General features: G+C 33.6%; 2 protein-coding genes and 1 long non-coding RNA gene across 7 annotated transcripts in view; 2 read left to right on the forward strand and 1 right to left on the reverse strand.

Annotated features, from left to right (window-relative positions):
* Window positions 1-494: 494 nt before the first annotated feature.
* Window positions 495-2,910, forward strand: cks1b (CDC28 protein kinase regulatory subunit 1B). Of its 3 annotated transcripts, none has more exons than XM_048202961.1 (4): window positions 495-577; window positions 945-1,018; window positions 2,114-2,241; window positions 2,327-2,910. In XM_048202961.1, exons 2-4 carry the CDS (start codon window positions 960-962, stop codon window positions 2,377-2,379), a joined length of 240 nt encoding a protein of 79 aa, XP_048058918.1. In that variant the 5' UTR covers window positions 495-577; window positions 945-959; the 3' UTR covers window positions 2,380-2,910. The 3 variants fall into 3 exon arrangements, with proteins under 3 accessions (XP_048058918.1, XP_048058917.1, XP_048058919.1); XM_048202960.1 differs by having other exon boundaries at window positions 508-686; XM_048202962.1 differs by having other exon boundaries at window positions 539-686; window positions 921-1,018.
* A 168-nt stretch (window positions 2,911-3,078) lies between these two features.
* Window positions 3,079-21,424, forward strand: LOC125275733 (nuclear GTPase SLIP-GC-like). 2 transcript variants are annotated; one of them, XM_048202957.1, is made up of 26 exons: window positions 3,079-3,778; window positions 4,797-4,843; window positions 5,630-5,796; window positions 6,153-6,358; window positions 6,915-6,969; window positions 7,349-7,560; window positions 7,793-7,847; window positions 7,995-8,059; window positions 8,201-8,269; window positions 10,355-10,387; window positions 10,481-10,540; window positions 10,679-10,989; window positions 11,087-11,326; window positions 11,469-11,663; window positions 11,790-11,968; window positions 12,680-12,719; window positions 13,917-14,000; window positions 14,101-14,191; window positions 14,362-14,498; window positions 14,596-14,769; window positions 14,850-15,007; window positions 16,857-16,980; window positions 17,168-17,276; window positions 20,408-20,541; window positions 20,635-20,719; window positions 20,828-21,424. In XM_048202957.1, the coding sequence occupies exons 3-26, from the start codon at window positions 5,639-5,641 to the stop codon at window positions 20,881-20,883; spliced, it is 3,030 nt and encodes a 1,009-aa protein (XP_048058914.1). In that variant the 5' UTR covers window positions 3,079-3,778; window positions 4,797-4,843; window positions 5,630-5,638; the 3' UTR covers window positions 20,884-21,424. The 2 variants fall into 2 exon arrangements, with proteins under 2 accessions (XP_048058914.1, XP_048058915.1); XM_048202958.1 differs by lacking the exon at window positions 3,079-3,778 and adding an exon at window positions 3,867-4,472.
* The window catches only part of LOC125275736, a 31,509-nt gene continuing 20,095 nt past the window's right edge, over window positions 10,983-22,396 (reverse strand). For both annotated transcript variants that reach the window (XR_007186495.1, XR_007186494.1), the window contains 3 exons: window positions 11,773-11,857; window positions 11,506-11,629; window positions 10,983-11,213 (listed from right to left, as the gene is read on the reverse strand). This is a non-coding gene — a long non-coding RNA (uncharacterized LOC125275736). The remainder of the gene's footprint in view (window positions 11,214-11,505; window positions 11,630-11,772; window positions 11,858-22,396) is intronic.

Below are 22,396 nucleotides of genomic sequence, written 5' to 3' on the forward strand. Positions count from 1 at the left end.
GCGTGGATAGAAAGATACAAATGCATGGATACATAACAAATTTTAGCATAAATCGTGAATGGCCAGGTTCCTTGTTTGAGAGGTGATTTTTTTATTTTTTTAAATCAATTATTGATCATCTCGGGACCAAGTGCATTGAAATGGATAAATATAAACACCAAACGCAATTACTTAACTCGAAAAGCAGCAATAAATTAGTGCTAAATTTATCTCGTCTTATATTTTCATAGGGTTTTACTGCCATCTAGAGATCCTTGACATGCACAAGGATAACTCGTAATAATTTATTTATTTATTTTGTCGTTATAACAACAGTACAAAGAAATAGCAATTATGTAGAATACAAAAAATATATTAAAAAAAATTAGGGTGCACGGAGAAAAAACAGATAAAGAGGCAAGCCTTTAATTTAGAATCAGGCTAGAATAGTAAAGCGACCATAGAGACTTTTGTTTTGGAAACGTACGTCTTAGTGACGTCCTCACACCTTGACCAATAAGAAATGACTTGTAAACATTCGAATGCCTATGGGCGGGCTTAGAAATCACTGAAAGGGAAGTTTAAGCGCCAGTGAAACGTAAGCGGTGGTGGTTTTTGCTAGTTGCGTTGAAAAAACAAAACAAAACGAAAGGAATATTTGATTAAGTAAACGCCACAATTATTAAATTTACAAGAAATAAGAAACAGTAAGTGGTATGAATATACTAATCCAGGATAAATGTCAGATTTGTGGTTGCTTTCGTTAGCTTTAGTGGTTTGAGCAGCTAGCAGCACTGGAGGGAACAATCTGATTGATGCATGTATTAATAAAATCTCTACATTTATTGAGAAACAGCATTTAATATTGTCCTTTACATTTTTAGGTTAGGACAAGTATTAGTTGATTATACATACACTATGTAAATCAATGACATTGTCAGTTATTCCATCTGTTTATTATCCAGAATCAACATCACGCCATGTCCCACAAGCAGATTTATTACTCTGACAAATATGACGACGAGAAATTCGAGTACAGGTAGGCAAATATTTAGTTTACAATTACTGTTTTATGTTGTGGAGTCCCAGAGACAGCAGTGCTGCAAATAACAATAATGATCATGTTCAGCTGCTTAACCCTTTCATGCATGAATTATGATAACCACAGTCAAGATTTTTTTTCCCTATGCATTTTTCTTGCTTTTATGGCATGAAAAACATTTTATTTTACACATACACATTCATGTTTTTTTACACGTTTTACAAAGAGGTTTTCATATATTTTCATAATTTACCTTTATTAGCAGTATGCGTTTATGCTTTTAACTGAAGAGATGCTGTTTTAAACTTAATACAGTAATAGTACAGCAATACTATGTATTTAACAATTCATTGAGTAAAATTATATAAAATGTGAAAACTATAAAATATATACAAGAGTATAATGCAGCTTAAATTATTGCAAACACACTTGAGCTTAAATTACTGCAAACACTCTTGAGTTTGCAGACTGCAGACAGAGAAGAACTTCATTCAAGTTAAATGTCACTTGTCTTTTATATCAGAACAAGAGGATGTGATTTCATCAATATCTCTGAGTAATCAGAATTTCCTCCCAATCAAAAATCAATACTTGGAAAATTTAACAATGATATGACTCCTTAGATGTTAAAACATTTTTTTTTTTAAATCTGCAATAGTCTCCTAGGATAGAAAGAACAGATTGATATTCTGGAGCAACTTGTTTTTTTGTGACTGGCCTTTGGACATCTTGGTTTGGAGAAAACAAATTCCACATACAAAGGCTTGCCACTTGGTGGCAGTGTATAATGCATTATGGTCCACTGTAGTGTTTGATGTGCAACTATGCAATCAAAACCCATGTATGCAAAAAAAAAAAAGGCTTTGAATTAGCTGTCCACTGTAGTGACCTCCTATGCATGAAGGGCTAACCACCTGTTGTATCACAAAATGAGATAAAACTAAGTTAAATCTAGTTTGCATTCAGTTTTGATAAGTTTAGAAAAGTATAAACATGATACCCAAGTGTATTTCTGAGCTGTTAAAACGACATCTTCTACAGAGATTTATAATGAGGATAAAGTGTAATATGTTGTCTTCCATTCTTTGTTAGGCATGTCATGCTTCCTAAAGATATTGCTAAAAGAGTTCCCAAAACTCATCTCATGTCAGAGACTGAATGGAGGAACCTGGGTGTTCAACAGAGTCAAGGATGGGTGCATTACATGATCCATCAGCCTGGTATGTGTGTGTGTGAAGTAGATGTCAAGAAATTGCTGAAATATTCCTGTCCTCACTGAATGATCATGTCTTCTTTTCTTTATAGAACCACATATCTTGCTCTTCAGACGTCCTCTGCCCACTGTCCAATCCCAGTGACCCCAGAACTACCAGGAATGAAATTCTGAAAATTAGACAGTCTGGAGATGTCTGAGAGATGCTGGTTGCACCCCAGATCAGATGGTGTCAATATCATTTGTGCTGCTTTTGACTTCTGCATTCATTGTAGACTGTTCTCTGGGTCGGACTACCACAGTGCTTTATCTCTTCCTTAACTGAGAAATAGAACTGCACAATTTCCTACTGCCCCTGTATTTATTATTATTCCTTATCAAGCTTATGTTGTAACGATTCTGTTTATGAGCTTCATTTGATTAATTTTTGTATTGGTGAATTGACTCTGAAAGGTATTGGCAGCATTGGAAATCGTTTTACAAAGTACTACACATACTGCTTTATTAAAAAAATAAATCCTTCATTTTCCAACTTTTAAAGTAACAATACTGTTTGCACCAATATCTCTGTCATTTGCTAGTAAGCAGCTGAACCTATTTTTGATTTACTCAATGTTTTAAAAAGACTTAATATGTATAATATTGTACGTATGTATAATAAAACTATTTCAGCTAAGCACTTTGGCTTCAACCTGACCAGAGAGAAAACAAGGTTACTTCTCTGCGTTTACCCTGATGCTGAAGTTATGTACACTGAAAGAAGTGCTTTAACTTTTACTAGACATACATAATTAAGCCATCTGTTGGTTCGTTTTCCCAAAGCAGTAAGCACTTTGGTTCTGTAATAATTTGACTACTGCTGTGTTTGACTTTTGGGCAGGATCTGTTTGTCCCAGCAATTACAGACATCGTCAAATGTGCTACGACGTTTCTCTCTCAATTCAATTCAGATAGCTTTATTGGCATGACAAAAAAAAAAAAAACAAACAAAAACATTTTGTATTGCCAAAGCATTTAACCAATATAGAAAAATATTTAGAACAGAACATCTGAGTAAAGCCTATGTAGAAATCACAGTCATGCCAATAAAGCTCAATTGAATTAAAATCTCTCTATCTCTCTGTCTGTCTCTCACTCTCTCTCGGAGCGGATGCGGTTAGTTGTAACATAAATGAGCGAGGCTTCCGATGTCATTCGCTTTCAGTTGTATAAAACAGCTAGTTATTGTTGCATGATATTACAAACTGATATTTCTTATATTATTCTAATATATTGTAGCATAATAGTAAACGTGTTGGTTTGTAGCGCAAATAGTTTTACTGTTTTCTGCACTTTGGTATTGTTTACTTATAGTGGCTAATAAATCTAAAGTCTCGCACATTCATGAAAATGGCTTACTTCCTCGTTGCAAAGAAAGTTGGATACAGCCTAACCAGATCTCCGTCAGAAGAATGAATCGTTATTTAAAACGCGAAAAGGCGAGTCTTCTCAAACCTGCAACAGGCTACTCGTACTTTCACTCTCCATAAAAAGAGACATACAAGGTAACTTTTCATCCATTAGTGTACAGTAAGTGAAATAACGATGTTACTTAATCTTCCATCAGATACAGTAAATAATATAACGGTACTTGTTTCAAGACGCAGGGTATGTGCGTCTAAAACACTTTCGTGTACCGTTACCCAAACGTTTAGGCAATTAATTTATTGTTTTCACCTGTTTCACCTAGGAGCGACGAAAAAAAAAAAAAAAAAAAAAACAACACGTCGATCTTAATTTTTGTTGATTAAAAACGTAGGTAACAGATCTAGACATGCAGAAAATACTGAAAAGCCACCACAAATAAACACCAAAACAAACCCCTAGCCTAGCGTGGGCAGGACATAGGTTGTTGATTTGAAATGACGCGCTAGGATGTCGCCTCAATACTGAAATCTCATTTTATCAAAACCCTGCTACACTTTGTGGTTAAAGCTGTCTAATATTAAATTTTACATCTGTCAAAACCATTCACACAGATTAACCATTCATCAGATTATGCTGTAAATAGCCTAATGATTATGGAAATCCATATTATAATATTTATTTATTTGATTTTGTCTACCTATTCATTAATTTATTCATTCACTCACTCACTCACTCACTTATTCACTCGTTTTTCACCTTTCTGGCTTTAAAACCACAGTGATTAGATAGAGGAAGGTCAACACTATGATGCATCAGTGGATGGATGGAAGGGTCAGTAATTGTGGGATTGCTTGTAGCGTTCTTTTTTTGTAAGACATTTTGGATAAAGACATCTAAATGACTACGTGTCATTTAGATAAAAGTGTGAAAAAGCTACATGGCTGGCCGCCTTTAATGCGATTTCATAGTTTCTTCATAGTTTAAAATACATGGTCACCCACATGCACAAAACTGGTTGATTTACATTTCTGAAAATAATCAATTTTATAAAATGTTTAATCAGTTTATATGAGTTTTTTATAACTTGAATAACTTGAGAGAAGACCACTGAGTTTTTTTCTCACCCTTTAACAGATATAATTTTTCTTTCTTCAGGCTCTTAATGATTTAAAGCATCTCTTGGAATATCTAATGCAAACAAGGTCAGTTTTTTTCTAACATCAATCCTTAAACAGAATATATATTTAACGCTGGAGGACAATTGATAATTTGCTCATAATTCACAGAGTTCCCAATCATCCTTGTCTGCACTCATTTAGTCCTTAGTGGACAAATATATAAATAAAAAATAAATACAGATGACCTGTAAAAGGATCAATTTCTCTGTGTGGGCAAAACATGGAGCTTTTAACATTTTTTTTTCTAAAAATAGACCTAGATTATTAATAGAAAAAAATCTTCATTCATACTATTAATCTTAATAGTGTAATCTATGTATGCTTTATTTTGCACTTTTTATTATGGAATTTAACTTGCTTTTTTAATTAAGAATAAAGACATCTGGTAATCAAACAACCCTAATTACATCTGCTTCCAAAATTTCTATTGGGCGGGTTCAGTAAAAACCCTATTTTGTCTTCATATTTTTTTTTTTTTTACCTACCACAAAATTCAGAGATAATAAATAATGACTAGATTTACCAACTACATAAGAACCCAAACAACTTGAAGCTATAGGTCTGCTAATAGAAAATAATTAGTCATGATAAATATCAAGATTTTGTGTTGTTAACTACAGATATTCTCAAATGTTCAATTGTGCAGCTGCAGGATACTCAACATTAGTATCATGGATAATATGTTTTGCTCCTAGGACATTTTTCAGACTTTAGTCAGTTTTATTGACAATTATATTTTATTTTACAAAGACTGAAAATTACTGTTGTTAGTCTCATCTCATCAGTTTGACTAATAAATTATTTTTCCAGGCCTTTTCAATGGCCTTGAGCAATAAGGTTGAGGATTGCATTGAATGGGAGGAAGAAGCCAAAGAAAAGGACTTTTACTTTAAAAGGAGTGAAGAGCGTAAGATGGGTGAAGAGAGTGATTATGAGCCTATGGAAGACGAGGAGGACAACAGATCAATGGATAAAGGGTGACACAATCAGGACAATGCTAAAAATATAATTTGTTTAACTTTATTAACAGACATTTCACCTAAAAAAATGAAAGTGCCTTTCAGTATCTGAAGCAGCACCATTTTAAGATGGCAGTCTTTAATGCCTGTTTTTACACATGCATTCAAAAACATGATGTAAGCAGAGCTGCAGTGTAAATGCAACAACAACCTCACATTGAGGTTTCTAACTGACAATGTAGTTGTGCCTTATGCAAATAATAAAGTGATTTCTACGTTACTTCATCGAGTATTTCTTTTTAAAGTGTAGGTCAGTAATTTGCTCTATTAGCTTTTAATCAGAGCTAAATATGCCATTTTGTTTTTATTATTAGGCCGAAATTTGCTGTCGTTACCTTGCAAGATACAGATGAAGTAATGGTAGCAGCATCAGACTGGTTGAGCACAGACAAGAAACAATGTTACTGGCCCCCATTCAAATCCACAGAGAAGTACTTGGAAGCGGTTAAGAACAATCTTGGACCTTCAACAGAAGAGAAACCATGGGAGATGTTAAATGTCATCTTTCATGCAGAATATGGTAACACTGACTGTTTTAAAATGATTTTTTTTTCATGTTATGCAAACGGTGGCCAGAGATTTTTGGTTCCCCCTTCTAATTAACGTTTTGACTATTATAGTAATTCCAGTGGAAACAAATCTTGCTGACAAACAAATGCTATACACCACATAAAGACATGATGGAGAAAAGTTTGTGGAGGGCCTTTTCTATTGCAGCATGGCAGTGTACCTGTAGTGAGGTCCATATAAAAATGCTTCATTCAATCTTGTGTGAAAGAACTTGACTAGTCTGCACAAAACCCAGACCAGAAAGGGGATGTCCATTAACATTTGGCCATGTAGTGTATTTATAAGAGGTAAAAAGTCTGTAAACACAGACAGGTGCTATTCATGAAGAGCATATGATTGGTATATGAATTCATGCAGCTGCATGTGAATGTTCATCACACATTGTTTGTTAGCTTGATAATAAATAAATATATATTGCGGTATGACAGAGTTTATATATCCATATATACAATAATGTTATATTTGACAGTTTTTTAACTAAAATGTTGTAATATCTTATATGGCAGACACTTATGAGGATGCTGTAAATAACCAAGTGGAGCAAAGAGCACTGAAATATGGGTAAGTATTAGAGAATTTCTTAATTGAACTGTTCAGAAGATGGTCTTAACACGAAATGCTCATCAACAGGTATGATATGACAGTCATTCTCCTGGAAATAAAGATTTATAAACAACGTGTTAGGTTCAGAGATTATTTCTGTGTTCAAACTTATCTTTGTGTATAGTGTATAATTTCAGAGTTAAAGAACTGTATAGAATTTTAGTTAGATTTGAACCAGCCTGAAATCCCATATAGTTTTATACTGATACATGAATAATAAAACAAACCAATGTTGGCATTTTAATTTTAAAATTTTTTTTTTTTTTTATAATTAGAATTGTGAACCCACAGATGACAATCAAGATGGAACTAAAAATATACTATCTTGTTTTACTAGGCTTGTCTTGTATAAAGTTGTTACCTTGAAAGAATCAAATGAGCTGACAGTGATACCAGCAACATGGCTCAATGAAGAAAAGACACAATGTCACTGGCCTCCATTTAAGTCACCAGAGAAGTGCACGGAAGCTGTAAAAAACAGACTTGAGCCTCCTGTAACTGTTGAAAAACAATGGGAGACGTTAAATATTCAAGTCCACATGGAATGTGGTAATAATCTCTATTTTAAAATATACTATAACTAAGTAAATTCATGTAACAAAAAAAAAATTCATCATACTTGGAAAGACACATTGAGATAAGAATGTTTTACAGTAATGTGGGCTTGCTTTTTTTGTAATTCATCCAAATTTATAACTTGGTGTTGTTGTTAATTATTGTGTTGCTGTTGTGTTTAACCAATATTTTCATTATATTTCATGTTTTCAATATTTTATTGTAGCCACATATAAACAGGCTATGGAGAAGCAAAAATCATTAAAGGAACAGAAAGAAAGGTAAGCAATATTGAGAGCTATTTCATAGTTTTTGAAAAATGTTTTACTTATGAAATAAACAAATGTACTTTTGTTTTACATGATTAGTTGTTTTGCTTTCTATTGATTTCTATTAATTTCTTATTCTTTTATCATGTTTTTTTCCAGATTTTTTTTCAAATCTCCATTGTTTTCTGTACCAGCATCTACTCTTCCTCAAATTCCCCCTCATGGTGTGCCAAATACTTTTGCAACATTCAGTTAAATGTCTGTCTACGTTATGGAAAAATATGAAGCATTTGAAATAAAAAAGCAGAAGTATTGTTTGATGATATAGCAGTTTGTAAGAACTAGTATTTTTTTGTTGTCACCAGATACAGCTATACCACTATGTGGGGTCAGAGGAGTGCTGGATCCTATCCCATCAACATCTTGGCCAAAAGGTAGGAAAACACACTTGTCAGGTGGCCAGTTCCTCACAGGGCTCATACACATACATAAGACATGCAATTACACTCTCACACTTATTCAAATTCCATGCTTCTGGCAATTAATAAAACTTTTAAAAATGTGTATTGAGACCCCAACAATGTATGTTGCGCTCTGTTTTTGGAATGCATTTTATTTAAATGCCCCCAAATGTGACCCGTCTGGGTTAGGTGAATACCTAATTATACATGCACTACTGTTCAAAAGTTTGGGATCGGTAAGATTTTTAATGTTTCTAAAAGAAGTTTCGTCTGCACACCAAGGCTGCATTTATTTAATTAAAAATACAGTAAAAACTGTAATATTGTGAAATATTTTTACAATTTAAAATAACTTTTCTATTTGAATATATTTAACAAAGTAATTTATTCCTGTGATCAAAGCTGAATTTTCAGCATCGTTACTCCAGTCTTCAGTGTCACATGATCCTTCAGAAATCATTTTAATATGCTGATTTGCTGCTCACGAATCATTCATTGTGTACAATTGTACAAAATATTTGTGTACAATATCTTTTTTTCAGGATTCATTGATGAATAGAAAGTTCAAAAGAACAGTGTTTATTTGAAATCTAATCTTTTGTAATATTACAAAATTAAACGGGAGTAAATAACTAGTGTTTTTTTATTTTAATATTACTTTTAAACGGGAGTGTAAAATGTTATAAAGGCTTTGCATTTAAGATATTTTCTGTTGTTTTGAACTTTCTTTTCATCAAGAAATCCTGGAAAAAAAAGTACACAACTGTTTTCAACATTGAAAATACTAAGAAATGTTTATTGAGCACCAAATCAGCATATTAGAATGATTTCCCAAGGACACTGAAGACTGGAGTAATGATGCTGAAAATTCAGCTTTTTCATCACAGGAATAAATTACTTTGTTAAATATATTCAAATAGAAAACAGTTATTTTAAATTGTAATAATATTTCACAATACTACTGTTTTTACTTTATTTTTAATTAAATAAATGCAGCCTTGGTGAGCAGATGAAACTTCTTTTAAAAACATTACAAATCTTACCGATAGCTTCCTTACTGATACGTTACCTTGCTATTCATGCTACTAAGGCCTTAATAGTTTTGAAAATATGTTGCTTGCACATCCCTAATTTCTCTTAGCTTCAAGAACTGTTGACGCAAAATTCAGATAATCACACTCTACTGAAGCCAAATCGTATTGATTTAGGGTCAATGACAAATACAGCTAAATTTTTTTTTCTTTCTTTTTCTTTTTTTTCAAAATTGATGTAATCCATATTTTTGAGTCAGGAGCAATGTGTTTAAACAGGTTTCAATTTGTAACAGGTAGCAGGTTATGTTCCAGGGTTAGTTTGCTTAAGAGGTATTCAGATATGTGTTATATATAATATAGTTATATAAATGTAACTAAATTTTATATATTTAGTTACAGTTTTATATACAATATTATATTATAATATATATATATATATATATATATATATATATATATATATATATATATATATATATATTCTAATGTATGTATTTATTTTCGTCATCTCACATGGATCTGCTTTTTTCTGCATTTTCTCTGTTTTATTTTCTATGATAAAATACATATGTGATATCGTATTAAATAATTAACATCAAACAAACAATATAATTATCATTCTTAGTGAATAAAGATTACTTATTAAATGAAAATATTGAAATAATGATTGCACAACCACCAAAAAGGTGGCGATGTGCACTTAGTAGGTTATGTAAATCGCCATTAAGTTGTTTACTATGCTGCGCCTGTAATAAAATAAATAAATAAATGTAAGCTAAAAAATTGGTAATGTTTGATAATGAAACAATGTTGAAGCAAAAGGTTTTGCAGTCATCCTGGGTCTCCACTATAGCTGTAAGTTGAATAAAGAATCCTTGCAGTATGAATAGAAACTATGAATAATAAATGTAGGATAAATAATTTTAAATAAGGAGCATGTTTACAGTGGGGTACATAAAGTTGGTTAAAAACAAATATAGACATGCCATGCACTTGAACCTAGTGTATGTTTTTTCCGCTCCAGGACTTTCCATCGATTTCACAATGGCTAGCCAAGGTATAAACGTTTCTCAAATTAAAAAAATATTGTATGTTTTCTTTACAGTAAGTGATTGAGGAAATATAATGAGTGTAATGAATTCTCTCATAGGTATTAAAAGAAAGCGTGATCAAGAACCGTCCTCGAGTATAAAGTCACTGCTGACAACAGGCAAGTAAAACCTGAATCCGTCTACTTAATCTAGCACTACTAGAATAACTCACGTGGTTGCATAGAAGGTCTGCACAAATTTTCTTTATTTAATGTGTGCTTTAAATAATCATTGTGATTCTCTTCTTCATTGTGCAGATATGGAGATCATGTTGAAGGCAAAGCAAATCATGAAAAGAGTCACTGACAACTTAGTCCACACAATCATTATGCAAGGAGACATCATTTCAAAGATAAATAAAATGAATAATGTCAGCAGGAAGAAGGCAACCATTGGGATATTTGGAAAATCAGGTGAAGGGAAGAGCTCTCTATTAAGTGCAGTCTTGGGGGAAAAGGATCTTCTGCCGTCTGGTTGTTTTGGTGCCTGTACAACTTTTGTTATTCAGGTGGAAGCCAATCTGACTGACTCCAACTACATAGCAGAGATTCATCTCGTCTCTAAAGAGGTTTTCCTCATTTATCTTACTATGGCTTTAATGCGATTTCTTAATCAGACTGGAGGGAAGGACATAATGTCTTATTTCCTGTATTATGCCTCTGCAGGATTGGGAGAAAGAGCTCAAAGATCTTTTCACAGTTTTATCAGAGATGAGGACAAGTGACAGTGAGGAGGACATGAATGACGACTTGGTTGAAGTTGCTGAAGAAAAGATCACTGCGCTGTATGGAGCTGATGCAGATAAAAAAACATTAGAAGAGTTTAAGAATGATAAAAAATATGCTGAGATTGAAACCTTTTTGTCCAACAGTAAGGACAATAAGAAAACAATCTCAAAAAGTGATGTAAGTTTTCAGGACATTAAATATATATAAAATTTTAATGTTTCATAAAACAACTGTAGTAACAACAATAATAATAATAATAATAATAATGCATTTTGAATGTGTTTCTCAGTAAAGTTAACATTACTTATTTTCTCAACAGGTCTCAGAATTTGCCAATGACATTTCATGTTACATACTGAGCAGTCAGTCGAGTCCTGGTGGCTGGTACTGGCCGCTTGTGAAGAGTGTGACGATCAAGATTCCAGATTGTCGTGAACTTCTGGAACACATTGTGCTTGTTGATATTCCTGGAACTGGAGACTGCAATAAGATTAGAGATGATCTTTGGAAACCTGTAAATATATTACTTCACTTTTCAACAACAACAACAAAAAATACTAAGTATACATTATAGAAACACATAATTATACATTATGCTACTAATGACATGTAATCTAACTCACTATTTCAACTCCTGTAGAAACTGAGAGATTGCTCTTCTGTGTGGATTGTAAGTGATGTCAAGCGAGCAGTCACTGACAAAGACCCCTGGGGGATTTTAAAGCACTGCGTTGAAAAACTGGGACCAGGAGGAGAATGCAAATGCATCAACTTCATCTGTACAAAGACTGATGATATCAATCCAGCAGCCTATATAAGGTTAGAATTAGAATCTCTTTGTCATTAAAGGTGCTGTGAGTAATAACAGTATTATTATTTTTTAATATTATGCATAAAATGTTCGCACTATATGTCCAGATATAACTGAAATAGTCTCTGTGACAGATACCTTATGTATACAGCAAAAAAGAATCTAAGAGTGGGTCACACTTTTTTTGCCAACCAGTTTGGTCATTCAGTTTATTTTGGCATCAGAATTGCTGACATGCCTTTTGAAATTGGACTAATTCAGTTTAAGTTGTTGATGTGCATTTGCAAAATGATTTACATTACATACAGCTGTAACACGGTTGTGTGGAGATAACAGATGAATGATGATGAAGAAGAAGATGAAGAGTAAGTCTTTAATAATTCAGAGTAATCCAACAGCGGTAGAAACACAACTCACATGTAGATGTACATCTGACGCCAACATAAACGAGACCCGACCATGAACACAAATAGAACTGAACTTAAATAGTGTGAGGATGATGAGATATAAACACCTGAACACAAAGACACACACCTGAACTGAGTGATGAATCAAATTAACAACCATGATGACTAAGGTGAAAAAACAGAGTCCATATGGTGAAAACTAAGAGTGAACAAAACCAAATTACTGACAATGGCTTTCTCTTTCATAGTAATCTTGTACATCTTGTAGAATTTCAAAACAACACTTTGTGACTTTTAATCTGTCTTTTTTAGGGCTGAATGGCTTACTATAGACCACAATTTAGAAGACAAGGTTTGGAATATTTAATTGTAGTAGCATATATTTTCCCCTTTTGTTCCCATTGATAAAATATTCTGTTCCCATTGATAAGAACTGCATTGAAGGGTTAGTTCACCCAAAAATGAAAATTCTGTCATTAATTACACACCCTCATGTCGTTCCACACCCGTAAGACCTTTGTTCATCTTCGGAACACAAATTAAGATATTTTTGCTAAAATCCGATGGCTTAGTGAGGCCTGCATCGGCAGCATTAACACTCCCTTTTTTATTGCCCAGAAAGCTACTAAAAACATATTTAAAACAGTTCATGTGACTACAGTGGTTCAACCTTAATATTATAAAGCAACGAGAATACTTTTTGTGCACCAAAAATAACAAAATAGCGACTTTATTCCATAATATCTAGTGATGGCCATTTTCAAAAATCTGTTTCATGAAGCTTCGAAGCTTTACAAATCATTTGTTTCGAATCAGTGGTTCAGAGCGCCAAAATCACAAGTAAACAAGGCTTTGTTACGTCATAAGTTAACTTCAATAATTCACGTAACTTTGGCAGTTTGATACACGCTCCAATCCACTGATTTATCAAAAATATCTTAATTTCTGTTCCAAAGATGAACAAAGAACTTGCGTGTTTGGAACGACATGAGGGTGAGTAATAAATTACATAATTTTCATTTTTGGGTGAACTAACCCTTTAAGGTAGAACTTTCTAAAGTTTCTAAAGTACTGCTATTCCTCAGTAAATATGATTGTATACATGAGAGCTTTCATAGAATTATAAATTAAATTTAATTAATGTAATAATTTATTAAGAGGAAAGGAGAATCTGTTATAAAGTGCAGAAGTTTTACATAAATATTGGTATATTTTAATAGAAACTTTTGAAGTTAAATATAAGGGGCATTGAAATTCCACATATACTATTGATATATATTAAAGTGTATTATAAAAAATTAAAAGTATATAAAAACTATATTTTGAAATATTTTATAATTTCTTTTAAATGTCCATTTATTATTCTGTAAAAAAAACTAAAAATATTATCTGAACTTACATCGTTGATAATGCCGTTTTTACTTCTCCAGCTAATAATATTCAGTATTTTATACAGCTTTAAAATTCAGCCATTGAAAATGATTTCACATTTGACCTATATTATTAGATCTGTTATATTCATGGGTTGTTTTTAAAAATAAATTTTCAGGATCAGAAAAAAGTGTGCATACTTCATAGAAATGATCATGCCAAGACAAGGGTGAAAGAAAAGTTTGAAAATTCTGAAATCAAGGTATTTTCTATATTGTTAATTTTTTTTTATAAATTCTGATTATGCTTAATTTTCTTCTTATTTAATTACTTGTCTCTATTTTTTATTTTATTTTTTTTAGAAAAGATTCAGCAATGTTTTTCTTCAAGTATTTACTGTAAGCTCCAATGCATTCTTCGACACCAGTTTAAATTTGGAACGTATCGAAACAGGTAAACACTCCTTTTTACTAAACTATGTTATTAGGGGAAAAAAAAAATCCATAAATTATGTAAAAGCCTGTTTTGTAATTAATTTAAATTAAAAATGTAAATATTTTATATTTAAGTATTTTACAAGCAAGACCACTGAACAAATGAGTCAATATCACACCCTTCTGTAGAAATCCCAAAGCTGCAGGATGATCTGAGGACTCTTAACCAGAACATTAACAGAGAACTGACCAGAGATTATGTCAATGAAGCAAAGGGAGTTTTATCCTTGATCCAAAGTGTCCAACTGGATACAGACAAGAAAACGGTATGAGTCTGAATTGCTGATATTTCATATGCATGTCTTCAGAATGCTGCCAATATACATTATCCTGTAATTCACTGCTGTTGTGTGGATGTTTCAGGCTGAGACAAAAGACAAAATCTACACGGAATTAGAGAAGAACCTAAAGAAGGCACTGAAGGAATTGGACAGTCATTTTGACACCATTTATAATGATCTGGAGCAGCGTCTCTCAAACGGAGTGAAGGAATCAGTGCAATTGTGTGTTGATTCCACAAAAGCAATGATATCCCCTGTAAGTGATTTTAATGTTGTGCAAAATGAATCACCATTGTCTTGCCCTTTTAATGGTATTGGTATTTATGTTTTTGTCAGAATATAGATAAAAGAGGATTCCATAAAATCCTTCAAGCTTTGTGCAAGAATGGCGGATGCTACTGGTCGAAAAATTGGGATGTAATCCTAGATCTGAACAAGCAACTGACCAGACACATGCATGAATATATTAACGAATATTTCAATCTGATTTTCCCGTAAGTTCTGTTTTATTATTCCATTTAACCTGTTAACTGTTTTTGAGCTTAGATGTGAACATTTTGAACTTAAGTCATGAATACTTTGGAACACAAACCTAAGGTTGCTTTCTTTTAAGAACAACAGATTATTGGAGAAGTGAAGAGCATTGTTTTTCCTGAATGTCATCAGAATTGCAAATGTGATATTGATTTATACACAAGTTCAATAAATAATAAGTTAATATTGAGTGTTTTAAACACAAAATTGTGAATATTGTTCTTTTTGTTCTATTTGGCTAATAAGCCACAGCCAGTGATGGGAATAATGGCGTTATAAATAAACGGCGTTACTGACAGTGTTACATTTTTCAGTAAAGAGTAATCAAACTAATTACTTTTTCCCTGTTACAATGCCATTACCATTACTGACAAAAATGCTGCGTTACTATAATTAAGCTCACGAAGCGGTTTTCATTCGAGTAGGGTCTCTCTCAGCCATAGGACCTGCAAAGTTTTTTCTCTGGTGTGTGTGTTGGGGTGGGACACATAGGATAACTGATGATGACTGGTGTGTGACTAGATGATAGACCTCCCAAGTGTTTTGTTGTAAAGAAATAGTACAGGTTAGTCATACACAAATATCATTTTAAACTGATAATAATGTTTCTTGTGTGTGTGTGTGTGTGTCAGAGCATGCGAGCGGAGCGCGAGCTCAAACCAGAATACCCTTTGTAACATGCTGGATCGAAAATATGTGAAATAGATTTTTTCTAGTTGACTAGTAGTTGTTCATTTAAGCCATTAGTTGACTAACCACATTTATATTAATTTGATTTCTTAAATAGCCTACTGGAGAGAATAAACAATGAGCGTTTATGTATATAGACTATATAGTAGGCTACTCAAGTGCACAGATGTGACAAAAACAGCAAGGAGACATTTTAATTGTTTATTAATAAACTAATGTTTTCTGAATCAGTGTCAGCTGCAAAGATGAAGTTGACATTACTGACTCTCATCATCACAGTGGACATGCTTAGAGAGAAAATGCACATTTCATTCGGATTACATAATCAGAGAGTAGCCTTTTTTTATTATTATTTCATTTAAAATAGACATATAGATATATTTCTCATGTCTGTGAGGCAAGCAGCTGCTGAGTTTCAGTTCATTTTGCCTGTAAGACATGCTTCAGTTGATGTGCAAATGATCGCGCCGGCGCCTCCATGTCATTATTATATTGTCTGCTATATTTGCTTCTTATTTATTAAATCCAATTGGTTGATGAAACGTTGATTATAATTAAAATAACATTTTTACAAAACGAAATTCACTTTAAAGAAAGGCTTTCTACAAAATAAAACAAAATGAAGTGGTCAAAATTATGTCCGACCCACTCCATGTCTCCCAATATATTGCGCATCTATTGATGTATCCTCTTATCTTACTCATGCTGTTCACTTTTCATAAATAGATGAATTTAAAACATAACATAGGCCTACTTAAATAATAATTATTTATTTTTAGACTTATATTTAATATTGGGGGCGTCCAAGTTAATTGACATATTAGATTTTTTTTTAAAGTAACGCAATAGTTACTTTCCCTGGTAATTAATTACTTTTATAATGATGTAACTCAGTTACTCTTTGTGAGAAGTAACTAGTAACTACAACTAATTACATTTTTTAAGTAACATGCCCAACACTGGCCACAGCAGAACATTGTATCTCGGAGCAACAGAGTGGGGTGTTTTTTTACTGAACGAATCCACGATTTGAATGAATCTGTTGAGTGAATGAATCACTGCTAACATGCTGTCAATTCCAGATTAATATGAGACCACTATGTTTTCTCTTGGCTTCAGTGTGACTGGAACAACAGGGAAGTCAGTGCAAGAGCAGATTGACAAATTCAGTATCATCCAGAATGACTCTGCTTCCCCTGGATCTCCCATATTACATCACATTCAGAACTTCATCAAAACAGAGGTGAGTTCAGTTCACTCGGGGGGTCCTAATGCGACCCTGAGTCTCTCTGTCTTTACTTCCTTTGAAGTCAATGCCAATCGTAATTACTGAAGTAAGCAGGAACATTGATTAAAAAAAAAAAAAAAAAACTTCATCAACTCTGTGTTTTGACACTTTTCTACTTTGTGTTTTTCCACTATTTTAAAAGGAAACAAAGCTGAAGGCATCACTCAAAAGAGACGTTGTTGATGCAAAGAAGCAGATCTACTCATCAATCCAAATAACCATTAAGAAGGAAATGTCTTCTTGCTATGAAGGTAAGCTAGCATCAAATGTTACAATTAAATTGCTAACTATTTATATCAACAGTTGCCTATATGGCTTGCAAAACAATTATTCTAATCATTAGCTCATTGTATGTACAGCAAAAGGGAGCATTTGCAAACAATCACTACTAAAAACACAAAGCCATGATAAAAAAGAAAAGAAAAGAGAAACAGAAACAAGCTGTGACTTGTTGGAGCACATCAACATTTTCATTGTCCCCACATACATACATACATACATACATACATAAATATTTATATATATATATATATATATATAATGCCCCGAAGGAAGTTGGGCATACAGTGGGATGATGTGCACAGTCCTCCCTCGGGAGGGGTCACTCACAGGACCAGCGGGCTGTTTCATAAAACAAGATTAGAAAACAAGCCAGGCTTATTTTACTTAGTCAGACTTTTTGTCAGCGAATTCTGTTTCATAAAACAAACTTAAATTAGTTCAAACTCAGTTACCCTGGCAACTTATGCTGGGAAACTAGCCTGGTCTGGAGCAGGCTAACTGTCAGGCTAAGCTGAGCTTCTCTAACACTGACCAATAGGAACGCAATGATATTACAGCTGACTCTCTCGCATACAATTTTTTGACTTTATTAACACACACACACATTATATATATATATATATATATATATATATATATATATATATATATATATATACACATTTACTAAATAGTGCTAAATAAAAAACAAATATTGGTCTAAGTAGCATTTTTTTTTTTATTAAAAGGTAAGTATGATGAACCAAAACATTTAAAGAGAAGTAATTTCTTAAAACTCTGAATCATTCTCAGACTTAATAGGCTACTGACAACAATGGAAGCACTTGGGAGAGAACTGTCAGGAGTCTTATTTCTTAGCACAGAAGAGTACAAGAGGATTATCAAATCATTGTTTTAAGTGTGAAAATATAGCAAAAGTAACACAGAAATTCAAAATCAATATACCTGTGAAACAATCACGCCTTCATTTGTAAGCTTTCATTAAGTGATGAGTGATTTTTTCAAAGAGCAGGAGAAATACTAAGTGAGTGTCTCAGAGCCAGCAAAAGCTATGAAAAGAGTAACCGAGTAAGATGCAGCCTGCAGAAATGACATGCATGGTTGTTGTCCACACTGGAACTACCCACTGTAGTCAAAGCACAATAAAGTCTTCTAGCCTTTTCTAAGGCCCATATTTAATCTATACCCTGGTCTCATTTATATATATATATATATATATATATATATATATATATATATATATATATATATATATATAGTGAATTCAGGTTGATTGTGACACTTTTTGCTATTGAAATGACTGAGAAAACATTTTTCCTAATCAACCTGAATTATATATATATATATATGTGTGTGTGTGTGTGTGTGTAAAACCTACAGGTTTTCCCTTCTTACTGGCTAAATGTTTTGTGCCCAATATTTAATTGTTTTAAAATATATGAATAGCCTACATTTCTCTCTGGTTTTGTTTGGCAGCTGTAGTACGCTTTATGGTTATTAGAAGAGCAGAAATTAAAATCACAAAATTAAAAATTAAAATAAATATGCACAGACTAAATTTTAATTAGTAAGATGAATCTAAACTCAGTAATTGGCCCAAAGTATTGATTTACCCCATTACAATAGTCCATTTACAGTTTCTATCATAAAAATACACTTACTTGTAGGTTTAAACTTGTACATAAGGCACATTTAATGTCCAACATCAAATATTTTAGCGAAATGTATATTTTAGAATTATTGCGCTTCTGTTGCGTTCCGTCTGTTTAGCGCGCATGCGCGCAGCAGCGCTCGTTCACTGTGAAGTTTAGCCGCAAAATGGAAATATTTGCATGACTTTCTAACATTTACAGATGGAGAATAAACTTGTGAAAAGTAAGTTATGCACTGAGGAAAACACGATCTCTCAAACGCATAAAATAGCACAAAATGTATGTTGTTTCCTATGGTGGATCGATTTGATCCATGATCGACCTCTAGGGCTGCTTACGAAAAGCGTGCACGCAAAATTATCTTGACTAGGTAAACCTGGATCGAATTAGCGGGACTGCGTGAACTTCAATTACCTTTTATGAAACCGTTTTAGCCCCAACTCATTTGTTAGGTTAATTCAAGTCAGGTTTTGGAGTTTAATCCTCGCTTTTCTTAGCATCTTTTATGAAACAGCCCTCAGGGCAGAGTGACATCTGTTTATTTTTTCTTGCCTGCCCTCAAGGAGATCACCTCTCTCAAATCTGATCTCCCCCTAGGCAGTTCAAACCCCTGGCCCCCTTTCTTTACAAGGGGGGCTTGACTGGCCACACTTACTTTTTGTTCCTCTTTCATAATGCCCGCCCTTGTCAAGTCCAGCTAGTTAATGCCGTGGGCTCCTGGACACGGTGAGGGATCAGCTCCTTGAATACCACCGACTGACATTTTGCCTCCTAATGGCTGTCTTTACTCTCATCCCTCTCTGAAGAGGACCAAACGGGATCGGAGCTTATAGCTGAACTTATCACAATGAACACATTCAGCCCCCACGAGGACGGACCTAGCGTGCTCCTCACTCATTCACACATGCAGATGTTGTTTGAGTCGGATTCTCTAGTAAAGCGGTGTTACACATCTCCTGCACTTCAGTCCTGACATGTTTTTTCTAAACCCTGACTAAAGACTTACACAGGAACAGATACACACAGAATAAACATGCGGCTTCTGAAGAAAAAGATGCTGATGGCACACATTTCTGATGTCTATTAATAGTGTCGCCATGTTCATATGTTCGCCCAATAAGATTGCTGTGTTTAGACACAGGCTCTTGCAGGAGCGTTCCCATAGTGTCAACACCATAATGAACCAAATATTTAAGTATGCAATGCATAAAAATGAATACTTGATCAATAAATTCAAGAATGGAGACAATCCAGCACTGACCCAGGGCTGGCGGGCCATCCTCATTGTTGAGTCCTGATTTACTAAATCATTTGATCATCACTTATTCACAAGCCACCGATGCAAAATGGTACTAAATATAGATGAGCAGTGTTAGCAGTTTTATTGTAAACACATTTTCTTGTTCTGTGTCTTCATAAAAAAGAAAACCGAGTGTTTCTTGTTTTAGAAGCTGCAGCAGTGACTGGAACCGGATCCATGAAGAAAAGGCAAGAACTGCTAATAACCACAGTCGATAAGATGAAACATAACATGTTCAAGAAGGCAAAAACTGAAGTGCTTAAAAAGTTCGAAAAATTAAAGGTACTGATATCATATTTATTAAGACAATCATGTATTTAGCTAGTTATACAATGATAAGAGTCAAGCAGAATCTTCTCTTGTTTCTTTGTAAAGCTGTACATAAAGGATGCTCTTGAATCAGAACTAAAGAGATCAATGAAACTCTCACTGTCACAAACCAGCAAAATCAAATTGATGGGTAAGAGAGAATGTCATCCTATTTTACCAGTTTAAACAAATAATCTTTTGGTATGTGAAATGTGTAAGTAATCTCAATCACTCCCTAATATGTAACATCTGTCTTTAGATGTCTCAAAAGAGATCGAACAGCTGGAGAGACTTTCAGAGCAACTGTCAAACTGAGGTCATCAAGCAATAAAAGGCCCAAGAGAAGAAGTAGAATTAACATGAACATATGTAACACATTTTCAGTAAATGTTTTCATTAGTTTTACATTATAGATCTTATTGCTTTACTCACATTAATGTGTTGGTTTCTTAAATGGTTCACTTTCATCAAATTTCTTTGAACATTGGGTTTTATTTTAGTTTTTAGTGAAAGCTGCATGATGCACAAACTGTGCATTGATTTATTGCCCTTTTTTACAACCATTTTTTTAAAAAATATATTTTAATCTTTTTTTATTGTGACAGTTTACAGCAAGAAATGTAAATGCCATTTAAGCTTAGTGCATCTGTCCCATTTACAAGAACTTGAGTGGAGTGGGTGATGCATTTAGATGGGAATGAAGCAAGGGTCTTTTTTATGCAATAATACAAAACAGGGGCCGTATTCACAAAACATTTTATCTTACTACTAAGAGTTCTCCTAAATAGCAGTAAAAGTTCTTAGCTAAGAGTTTTCTCTTAAAACCTATTAACAAAGCTGCTGAGACCAACTTTTACTAAGGAATAGACTGAAGTCTTAAGCTAAGAGTAAGGGCGGGGTTGACCTCGTTGCTATGGAGTAAACACACAGTGATTGGCTGATGGGGGAGGAGTCAGTGATTTAATCATAGAAACATTGTAGAATGAGGTGTCATGTTTCCATATTAAAATAAAGGTTTAAAAATACAAATGTTGCCCTATTCAAAATAAAATGTTGCCATATTGTTGCCATAAAGGTTTTAAAATATAGGCTAAGTGTCACTAATTAAACTAGTATATATATATAATGAATGTAATGAAAATGCTGCAGTTCAAGGTTCCTTATATGACTTTAGGGGGACGTTCCATTTTGGTTATTTTATGGTCAAAAAAAGAACGTTACAAAGAGAATATTTGGGACATTAACAGAACGTTCCCACACGGTCCTCTGTTGATCATTTAATAACATTCCATTTAGGTTATTTTATGGTCATGCATGAATGTTACAAAGAGGACATTTGGGAAGTTAACAGAACGTCCTATAGTGATAGTCCCCTCAACATTCCCAGAACGTCCTGAATGTTCCCTGAAGGTCCACCAAATAACTTTCCGCAAACCTTAAAAGAACTCCACATCGTGACCGTCTCTGAACGTTCTGGGAACGTTACTAGGTGACAGGTTACCCCGCTAGAAATTTTACGTTCCCAGAACATTCTCAGAACGTCCCCACTGGTGTTGAGTAACGTTCCCATTATGTTCACAGACGGTCACGATGTGGAGTTCTTTAAAGGTTTGGGGGACGTTATTTGGCGGACCTTCAGGGAACATTCAAGACGTTCTCTGAACGTCTAGGGAACCACACTTTATTTAGAAATGTTCTCAGAACGTCCCTGCTGCCCTTTTCAAAAACATGAATTGAAAATTAGAGCTAAATTGACTAATAAAAGTTTTTGTTTCTTTGTTTCTTTCATACACATCTTCTTAATGAGGTGTAGATGTTTTATCAAAAT

The sequence above is a fragment of the Megalobrama amblycephala genome, linkage group LG9, assembly GCF_018812025.1.
Source record: "Megalobrama amblycephala isolate DHTTF-2021 linkage group LG9, ASM1881202v1, whole genome shotgun sequence".
In the NCBI taxonomy this organism is placed as follows: Eukaryota; Metazoa; Chordata; class Actinopteri; order Cypriniformes; family Xenocyprididae; genus Megalobrama; species Megalobrama amblycephala.